The 11,661-nt window shown below is 30.3% G+C and overlaps 1 protein-coding gene across 2 annotated transcripts; it reads left to right on the plus strand.

Moving 5' to 3' along the window:
* Positions 1–1,929: 1,929 nt before the first annotated feature.
* On the plus strand, positions 1,930–8,917 carry LOC143047960 (uncharacterized). 2 transcript variants are annotated; one of them, XM_076221337.1, is made up of 5 exons: positions 1,930–2,159; positions 3,874–4,174; positions 4,879–4,964; positions 5,255–5,543; positions 7,832–8,917. In XM_076221337.1, exons 1-5 carry the CDS (start codon positions 2,127–2,129, stop codon positions 7,846–7,848), a joined length of 726 nt encoding a protein of 241 aa, XP_076077452.1. In that variant the 5' UTR covers positions 1,930–2,126; the 3' UTR covers positions 7,849–8,917. The 2 variants fall into 2 exon arrangements, with proteins under 2 accessions (XP_076077452.1, XP_076077451.1); XM_076221336.1 differs by lacking the exon at positions 7,832–8,917 and having other exon boundaries at positions 5,255–5,856.
* Positions 8,918–11,661: the final 2,744 nt, after the last annotated feature.

Raw genomic sequence — 11,661 nt, forward strand, 5'->3', positions numbered from 1 at the left:
AAATAATCAAATATATATATATGACACATTCCTCATTTCCATTCTCAATTTTATTGTTAAAATGCTATTAAACAGTTGTTTTTACGTTCAAATTCAACTGATTCTAACAATTTAATATTGTATAAACTCCAGTGAATGGTTATAATGCTATTTGTGTATACTTACATACATTTACAGTACTATTTTTGTTTTGTAACATTTGCGTATAAAGGGGGGGGGGAGATATCGTCAAACTATTTTCATTAGACTGGTGAAATACTTTTTTTTTAGACAAGGAAGGATGTTTTGCACAAACAACGAGAAGAAAAAAGAAATATTAAGCAACAGATGGCATATCCCACTAATGACGAAAAACATTGTGTTTGTACTTTTCATGAATTGATAATCAATTTGCAAAACAGGGGTTGATGTTCTCAAAGTAAGCCAATCACATCAAAGATACAGATGTGACACACAGAGTTTGTGAACCATTGTCTCATCTGAGAAAAAATTGTTTTAGATGTTTGTAAAATAATTATTATATTATTTTCATATTATGATATAATAATTTAAGAATGATAAATAAAGTGTACGGGCCAGTCTTTCAAATGCTTTTAATAGGGAGACTGAAGAGGAAAAAGATTGATACTGAACATTTAGAGGTGAAAACAGTAAACTCGAAGAATGACTTGGTTAAAACAACTGAAAACAGTCCAATGATAGTCCAATCACTGAAAACGGTTTTCGTCATGAGAAAAGAAAAAAATACAACCAAATAACAAATGACAATTATAAAAAATCGCCTTTCAATACAATAATTGTGTCAAAACAGTTTCTTGAGAGAAAAAAATCACTTTCAAATTGATTTTAACACTACCAAACGATTTATTCTCGTCTGTCTTTGGTTATCAAAATTGATCATTGGTGTTACTCTTACTATTCCTAACATCATTTTCATCTACAATTAAAGAAAACCAAAAAGTAATGCCTATAACGTTTGATAGATCACGCTACAATACAAGGACCATAAACAACATAAACCTCACCCAGTGTAAAAGGGGAAATCTAGAACTTACTTCATGAACTACGAGACTACAATAGTTGTTCTAATTTTCAGGTTTCTGCGTTGATTTACAAGTTGCTGTTTTTAAGTTTAATATCATTGCTTGAATATGAATATAATGCAACATTTCGCGTATGAACGAAGATGGATATGGTAACAAGCAGAATTAAGAATTAAGGAAATTTTACTGCGTGTTATCTGTTAAACAAATCGACCGTGTGTTCGATTCGCACTTTGTTCGTAGTGATCGTTGTATGTAAGAGAGAGGGTTTTTTTGCAAAAGGAAATCGAGAGACAAAAAATGTTCCTTATATATTAAAAATATATATATAAGGGATATCAATAAATAAATAAACAGAAAAAAGAGGTGACACAACCTTCCGTGAAAACAATCGATAAAAAAGATGGAATATCAGATGGTACCGTTTTGAGTAAACAATCACATTCTCTTGAAAATTCAGATGAACAACAAAAGAATGTTAAATGATTGCACGTTTAAAAGAGGGACGAAAGATACCAAAGGGACAGTCAAACTCATAAATCTAAAACAAACTGACAACGCCATGGCTAAAAATGAAAAAGACAAACAGAAAAACAATAGTACACATGACACAACATAGAAAACTAAAGAATAAACAACACGAACCCTACCAAAAACTAGGGGTGATCTCAGGTGCTCCGGAAGGGTAAGCAGATCCTGCTCCACATGCGGCACCCGTCGTGTTGCTTATGTGATATATGCTTAAGATATTCATACATTTTATGAGTCCAATCATTACTCGATTGACCTCTACTCGATGTTTACAAGATGTGCAAATTTATAAATAAAATGAATAACAGAATACTCCCGGGACCGATACTATTAGAATCCGAGTATTAACATTTAAATAGGTTTAGTGTGTGAACTCAATATGACAATGAAAGATATAATAGTATATTCTATTCGATGTTTTTAAAGACGTCGGCTGGCATTTAAAACATTTAACAACTGTGAAGGAAATTATGAGATATCTTGTTTACAATTAAGACATATAATCATTGTTAATTTGGTAATACTATAAATATAGCTGGGTATTTTTCCAAAATGGCGTCATTAAAGGAAGATACAAGTAAAATTGTAAGTATTACAGATACAAGCTTAATAATAAATGTATACTATTTTTGTACACAAGTGAGTGCATTGTAAAATAAGAAAAGTTTGATGAAATATTTTTTTTTTTGAAAGTATCATGTACATGTCTGTAAAAAAGATAGTTTTACACTGGCAACAAGAATTTGTATGAAGCCTTCAAGTGTTAAAAACATATGATCTTAAACGGGTCTGACAGCCAACACAGTGATGTCGTTTTGTTATGAAATGTTTTTGCAACATAAAATCATTTTCATACGGGACAGTTGAAGTTGTTGGGTTTGGCAAGCACCTACGACAACCTTACCACTTTCACAAAAACTGTATACCTTACTATGGATTTGTGTCTATCGTGTTACTTGTATATGCAAATTCGTGCTCTCCTCGAGCTATCTTCATGTCAGTTCTTAAGTTTTACATTATTACAACCACGAACATAGGCGACATAAGAATTATTCTGAATAATTCGTTGAACATTATTTTTTTTTTGTTTTTTTTTGGGGGGGGGGTCTTTTTCGCTTTAAAAATGTCATTGAATAAAAGAGAGTTAGAGAAAATAACACAGTGTCTCCCTATTATCTTATTTGATTCAATGAATTACTTACAAAGTCAGTTGAGAATTTCATTGATCAAAACAATGTATGTGTGTCTAGCTTCATGCAGCTGCAGTATATGTTTTTAACCGGATAATGACTTCTAAAGTTTATATCTAGATTGATACGTGAGTTTTATTTCACATAACAAATGAGTCGAATGGCGTTTTCAAACCTAAACACATCAGGAAAGAACATTCCACCTCAGTGAAAAAGGTTAAATATGATGCGATTAATGCAAATCTCAGCAGACATTATAATTTTTGTGGTAATAAGTACAATAATGCATAATGCATAATTTAAGGTTTCGAGGGGTTTCGGGATTGGCATAAAAGACCTTCCTACGTTCCGTCTTTCATTTGATCAATCCTGACAACCATCGATGTGTTATAAGACAAGAAAAGTAATCTATGTTTAATATAGATTACTAGTACATGCTTACATCTAGATATTTGCTGAAAGTGTTACTGGAACGAATAACAAATGATATGTATCACAAGTATTTGACAATCGTTATCAATTTAGAAAATATCACACACTTGTTGATAAAAAAAAAAGACATACAAAGTTATAACAATATGTGAAATCTATATTTAGTAACAATTCGGCATTGTCAATGATATAAACTTTTGTTTTATTTCAAGGTAATAAATTCTATAGAAATCAGATAAAAGATAATGTTTTTCTAATAAGGTTTATCATGTTAATCTCATTTCTTTAATTTGACCAACGTATATGCTTTATGTTTATAACTTTGTAGTAGAAAAGTATTATACCTGAACGTTCATCTTTTTAAACTCTCTCAAATTATATCATCATTGAGAATGTTATCTTCTTCAAACTGTATTTGCCTTTGTATAATCCATAGCACTATCGTTATTATTGCTATAACTTCCTTATTACTATTATCAAATCTAATTTAATTGCAACGTAGTAATGACAATTACAGCTTCCCATATATCGAATAAGTTCTGACTAATTGCAAGATTACTTTCGATGTTAACTTTCTTATCCCGTTTTCATTTTGGAAAGATCACCGTTCAGTTGCAATTTATGTCACATGTCCATATTTGTTGATTAAGATACGTCAGCGTGATGCTATTTTTCAGGTGGCTCCAAGGTCTTGGTTTGTAAAGATCATAGACAAAGATCATCAGAAATTTGATGTAAACATTACTTGTCCAATCGGTTTTCTTTTTGATGTTATATTCATGGTATTGGTGGATAAATCTGATTATTCATCAACAAATATTTTCATGAACACTCGTCAGGATGAACTGACATTTTCACTGAACAACAGTTCTATTCAGAAGAATAGCTTTTTTGTATGTGTGTATGGGCTGAAGACATTTATTTCAAGTACAGACCAATATGACAGGGCAGTATGTTATGGAAATAAAGAAATTGAGTGTATGTATATACAATTTTAGGATAATGACTTATAGGTTTTACTTTGTAAATACAGCTGTTTCACATACATCGCCTCTTTTGGTGGAAATATATGCTATTCATAGATATTTTGTTTTCTTTACTTACTGGTTCCCATATGTGATCTCTATGTTTCATCTCATACAGGGAAATTTGGAAATTGTACCAGAATAAATACACATGTTAGCGGTAACATTAAATTATGAGGAAGGGAGGGGTAGCACAGAATGTTAATGTAAGTTTAAACTCGTAGAGGTTCAAGGCATGTTAATGTTGAAAATATTCTGGATTTTTTACCTTTGAAAAAAAATATAAAAGCATGTGATCTTTCAATTCTAGGATATAATTGTTTACAAAACTTTATATTAACAGTGGCACAGATATAGCCGAAAAGGAGTTCCAATAGAAAATTGTATTGTCATTTTTTACAGAAGTACATCCTCTCGAATGTTTAAGTTAGTTATCAAATTATTGGTCAAACTTAAATCTGTTCTTATATCTATGATTACGCATTTTCCAACAGTTAAACAAATGTATTGCAGTTGTCAGATCCTTAAATTAATGTGAATAAAAATAAACATTTTCTTGCTTTGAACAAACAATGTAATTAAAAATCCGTATCTGATATTTTATTAAGATAAGTTGTTCTTATCAAACAGTTGTCTATGCAATTATTTGTTTAAAAGGTCCAGTGAATATTTCAATTCCGGTTCTGTTGGAACAATACGACGAAGAACTACATACATTACCTTTATCATCAAAAGAAACACAGGTAATACTAACAGGACATATTGTACTTTTTAAAGACAAATAATTCAAAAATTAGTAAGGCTGGTTTTTATATGTATATAAATAATACTTGATTTTTGGCAATTGTATCAAATTGGATCCAATAATAATATGAACATAAAATAAAAAGTGAATATATTCAAACAATTAATGTAGCCTTTAAATAGTAATTAATTAACTGTTTTGACTCATATATATTAAAACAATAAAACTAACGTTCTCGTCTATTTACAACACAATAATTGAAAAAAACATAACGCCTTTTTTTTGTAGGGCACGTTGCCAGTTACAATTCATCGCCATCCTCCGTCGCTTTACAGATTAGATGTTAATCTTATGTTCACAAGTGAAAAGGATTTTATCGTTTTTGTCAGAGCAAAAAATCAGCTGCGCGTTTTCATTGTCAGTGATTGGTTCCTTAACAACGAGTTTCCTTTTGAGTTTCCATCTGCATCATCAGTTAAATGTATGGTTTTGTGTACATGTCGAGAGCAGCGGGTAGATGGAAGTGTTTGGATAACCACAACGGAATCGCATAGTCCTGTGATTAGTTTTAAAACATGTACGAAATATATCTTTTACTTATGAATAATAAAGCAAGCCAAGACAATTGAAAACAGAAAAAGAAGTTGCCACAAAACATATAAATTTTTATTGTCTTTTTATAAAAGTGAAATCTGTTGAATCTCAACTAAATAACTTACAACACTGAACTTCGTACTACTTTACAGAAATGAATTAATTAAATTAATATGTGTTGTATACGTCAAAGCGATAAAACATGCAGTTATAGTTAAAGAAAATATCCGCCAGTGATATTAATAGAAATGAAAATTCAAATATAATACAATTTTGAATAAAATGAAAGTTATATTTACAAGATACAAAAGTGCACTTGTTAATACTACAAAACAAATTTACTACAATGGAAATTTTCCAACGTACATCAATATATTCTTATGCTGTGCTTATCCAGTAACCTTTGTTGTGTCACAATAGCAATACAATGGCTAAAACAGTTTCCCAAATAGAAGTTTGAATTATTCTCAATCATCCTGATCAACTGGTAAAATATTTTAACAAGTTGCTCAAGTGATATTTAGTACGAAGTGAGTGCTGTGAAATAAAAAGTAATACTTACCATCCAGCTCCTGATAGTTGATGTCTCTCTCAGAATTATAAGTCAAAATAAATACTTACTATAAAACCAGTTACTGAGTTAGATGGTCTAACTTCGACATGAAAATTTCTATCATAAAAATAAATAGTTCAAAATATAAGTCTTTACTTTATAGCTCTGTTTTCCAACAGCAAGTAAGTGCGTAATTGTAATTTGTGTATTTTTTTCTAAAGCAATAACTCATCTGTTACTCTTAAAGGCGATATCATTTTCATCACCGTAACATCAGCAAAATTTTATTCTGTCTAACAAATACCAACTTCCTTCATTTTATTAGTATTTTGTTTGTAATATTACTTCCATGATTAATATACTTTTATCCTCTAGTCTGACAAGAACACTGAAATTTATTTTTAAGATGAATAAATTTTGAAAAACAAACTGTTTAAATGTATTATGGAACACATTAAAAGTTCTATAAATCATAATAATTCCTTTGAAAATTAAGAAGGAATCACCGTCTCGGTAGTCAGCAATTCTAAACTTTATTGACATGATTTTTTATTGATATTAAAGATTAACTGTTTTGCAAAACTTTGAATTGTTCAAAGCACCAAAGATTAGATAACTTATATGCAGTATTTGGCAAAACCTCTCGTTATTTTGTGTCGTCAATGCTCTACATCTTCGTAATAATATGGATTTTCATTTTTTTTTTTATTCAAGTAGCATTGATGAATGTTTTGGAGGCAAAACCATAATCCTCAAGCCTGGTATCATTGATTACATTTTTTAGAATACAATAACTCAATAAAATTATTTCTGTTTAATGCCATGCAGCAGATCAGTAATTCTTATAGAAAAAATATCCAAATCACTATTACACATTGTCAATAACTTTCTACTAGAAAACAAAGCTATAAAATATTGACCTACTAAACAATGTTCTAAACTAATTTTTTTTAAATATATTTATGGTAAAACGTTTTCATATCAAAGTTAGTCCTTCTAAATTAGTAGCTCATAATACTAAAGTAAGCTATTATTTCAATTGAAACTCTTGACAAAGACATCAACTATCAGTAGCTAGATGTGGTAAGTCTAACTTTTTATTTCACGTCACTTTTTTCTTATAAACAGTTTTGGTTTTCATGTTATATTTGTTATTCTCGTGGTGTTTTGTCTGATGATTGGTCAGTTTCTGTGTGTGTTGTGTCGTTGTTCTCCTCTTATATTTAATGCGTTTCGCTCGGTTTTGGTTTGTTACCCCGATTTTGTTTTTTGTCCATGGATTTATGAGTTTTGAACAGCGGTATACTACTGTTGCCTTTATTCACTCACTTCATACTTACAACCTTTCACTTGAGCAATTTGTTAAAATATTGTTTCCAGTTGATCAGTTTGTTGTAAAAGAAGTCAAACTGCAATTTAGTAAATATTATTAGCCACAGTAAGAATAATCTACCATTCTCAACAGAATAGAATACATGTTCTATACTAATTTTTAACGAGGCCAGGAAGAGGTACCAGTACTTGATGTAAATATATAATCAAATTTAGTTAACAAATATTTAATTCCTTATATATCTAGAAATATAAATGGTATAAATATAATTTTCAATATTCAGATGTAATTCATTGAGTTCATACCAAATTTCATCAACATCATAACTATTAAAATATGAATCAGATATAATTTCAATGAATGATATTTTTTTCTGTTTTCTCAGTGATGGATACATACTGATTGTATGATCTTGCTATAGCGTTTGGTAAAAGAAAAGGCTACCCGAACATGCGACCAATTCAATACTTCTATAGAAATAAATCAAAGACGTATTTTGATAAGATAATGATACAACTGGATGGAGAAATGCGACCGTATTTGAAAAGTAATGGTGGAGAACAGGGTTCTGTAGTAAATGGAAGGTTGTCTGGTTTATTTTTCAGTACCTATACTGATGCTATGACGAACATGCCAGGTCCCTATTCTCATTTTGGGCCAATTCGATTATATATCCAATCTTTGGAAATGTTCAATTCTGAGTGTAATCTATATTTTACAGATTTTTACTGTCATAAAAAACGACACCATGTGACAGTCATTCTGGTGCCAAAATACTCAATTGATAACGAATTTTGTTGCCAGTATTTGAAAGAATTAAACATTTTTCGTAATCCATATTTGTGCTTGAGAGTAGATTGTTACGGCGCTTTCACTGTAATGGCAAATATGGATGTCACAGTTGAAGTGTTTTATACTGACACCATTAATGTCAGAACAGCTTTAGAATTGCAGTATGGTTTTATAGAAAAATCACAAACTATTGGGCGGGGTTATGCTCCGCCATCTGGTATCCCAAAAAATCCTACTTGTACGATCTGTAACTTAGAATAGCCATTTATTTTTCAACAAATCTTCGAACACATGAGTCCCGTTTTGTAGATTAGAATTTCTGCCAACCGGATTGCTTGGCTTATAAACATATAATAATATATCAAAAGATTTAACACCAGTGATTTTTTATCTAATCGTTTTATGTTGAACGTTTATCAGCAATTCTATTTAAGCATTTAAATAAATACACTTCATGATAATATGTTTTGCTATCATAAAATTCTCACTCGAATGTATAGCACTTATATTCGTTGGCTGCCGAAAACTAACAAAATTATTGCTGATGCTATATAGTGCATTAAATATGCATGTATATGTCATTAGTTAATTCATGTCTTTTATTTTTGCTTATGTGCTTTGTCTATGGAATGTCTATATGCCATTTGGTTTGTCTTTGTAGAAATAGTTGTTTGCTATTAAAGTGATAAGATTATAAAACAATGTTGACCCATTTTGTTTTTACATTTTTACCCTATTACATGTATAATGACTGTTTGTCTTGTTCATACATAATTAAATATTGTGGAGTTTTAAGCAACTATCATGACAGTAAGAAGTTTAAGCTAGATATCTACAAAACCAGGTTTAATTCACCTCTACATGAGGAAATGCTTGTACCAAGTCTTGATTTGACACTTGTTTTCCATTCGCTTGATGTGTTAGAGCTTTTGATTTTGCCATATGATAAAAGACTTCCCGTCGGAATTTTTGTTATTTTACTTTTTCAGATAATATTAATTTATGAGAAATATCTTTTTGTCAGCTAATGTTCCTAGACACAGATAACAACGAGAAAACCTTGTATAAATGACCTAGATCAAAGAGTCTGAGCTATGTTTGCTGTTAATAAAACACAAGTTGAGTAAAATGTCATTTATTCAGAAATTAACTTAAAATGCAACTTACATCTTAACAATTATAATAGTACTGCATAAATGACAATGACTTTAATAAGCACAGGTGGGGTTGAAAAAGTGCCACACCGTAACAAAATAAACATCATAAAAATGACAAAAATAAAAGTGAGTTGAAAAATTAACTCAGCAACATAGTATATACAAATTATATAAATACTACATGAATATTGTAATTAATTCATGTTTAAAGAAAAATAAATTTCCTATATGATAACACTTAAAAGGGAGGGAAATGGGAGGGCTTTCAGATAAAATTCAAAAACGATCTTTTCTCTCCCCCAAAACAAAGGTGAATGACCGCATGTCCAAGCACATGTAGAAATTTGATATTAATTACCAATCTCAAGAACTGACCAATCAGATAATGTAATAAGATGATCATGCATTGAACATGCTGAAGTCATTTACCTCATGTTGATATACTTATACAAAGAAATGCCTTCTTACACACATGCCATTAATAAAATTAATATTATCGGAAATTCCAGCCAAAAAATATTTTATTTACAATAAATGTTAACTAAGTATAATTTCAAAAATTAAAATGTTAAGAAAGATTGTTATGATTGAAAAGAGATGACAGATATTATCCATTCGTTTCATGTGTTTGAGCTTTTGATTTCGCCAATTGATTAGGGACTTTCCTCTTCATTTCTCCTCGGAGTTCAGTATTTTTGTGATTTTACTTTTATTTTCATCAAGATCGAATCGATCAGACTCAGATGTGATCGAAGTGTTTTAATATTTATACTATCGCAAATTGTATGGAAACATTTACTTTACCTCAGCGAATAACTTGTTACATTACCTACCCTTATGTTTATTATATCAGTGCCTTTACAAGAATACGTAAGATTGAAGGCAATCTCAAATCTGCAAAAATGGGAACAAAAGTATATATGAATATAATATAAGTCATTGTAATTGAATAAAAGGGATTGTATGTGTAATATTGTCACAAGCACCCACTTGAAAGGAGAACTAAATCATATATTAAGTATATTTGTTCAGGTTTGCATAGTAATAAATAAGTTAATGACACATGGCCTGGCCAGAATGTTAGTCTTCTTCTCGCATGTTTTCACTACGACCATAGAAGGACTAAAAAATATATTGATGTGTACTTGTCCAACGTTGTATTGCAGATACAAATGAACTATTTATAGAAATTATTCAACCGTGATCAAAAACTTGCATTAAGATCGAAAGAAAATTATCCAAGATACTGGCCTTACAATTGTGTACGCAAGACATTCAAACGAATTTGTCGGTTTTTCACCACTGCCTCAAATACCATGGTATTTTCCATTTTCGATATTCCTCTTATGTAGAAGAAACGCGCGTCTGGCGTACTAAATTATAATCCTGGTACCTTTGATAACTATTAGCCTCTCGAGCATCTTCCTATCAATTTTTTTCGGATATGACGTAACATAAAAAAGCGAGCTAACGCGTATTAGTACATGTATAATTTCCGCGGTTTTATGATAATATCCTCTTATCCTAAAAAGTATGCATAAACATGTAAATGAATTAAAGCTTCCAAGTAAAAAAAATATATCTTCACCTGTACAGAGAGTTTCAATCCAAATCCATTCTGTGTAATTAAATAGATATATCATGTTATGGAGGGGTATTTGCGAATAATACCAGTCATGGGACAAAATTTTAACTGTCCCTTGGCTGGTATTTTTCGTAAATACTCCTCCATATCATGATATATCTGTTCAAAATGTTTGCATTTGATTACGAATAAAGTTAAAAGTATTTACATATGCCAATGTTTTTATGATTTATGCAAAAACAAATAACCTGTTTTCTAAGTATTTATTTTTATAAAGAGGAGGGAGTAAGACTTTCAAAGAGGTAATAACAGGAAATTGCTCATTAAGATGAACTAACTGTGTGATAATTAGAAACTCGGTTGACCTTAATTTAAGTAGGGCACATTTGAACATTTGTGTCGTGATATTTAAAGAAACATCTGTTTCTTGAACGAAAAATCTACGAACAGAAATATTTCCAAAAGTAAAATATAAAGTCTTATTGCTATTTTTTTGTATATTTTAATAACTTAACAATCGTTTGATATCAGTAGGTTTACGGTGTGAAGTTTTAGATTTTGCAATTCACGGGGTTTTTTTTACGTCAAACACGTTGACCTTAATAACTTTGCCCCAGATATATAATTTACGTCACAATGAATAGTTTGATCCGACTTAATCAAGTCATCTTCAATTTTTCT

The sequence above is a fragment of the Mytilus galloprovincialis genome, chromosome 10 (assembly GCF_965363235.1).
Source record: "Mytilus galloprovincialis chromosome 10, xbMytGall1.hap1.1, whole genome shotgun sequence".
In the NCBI taxonomy this organism is placed as follows: domain Eukaryota; kingdom Metazoa; phylum Mollusca; class Bivalvia; order Mytilida; family Mytilidae; genus Mytilus; species Mytilus galloprovincialis.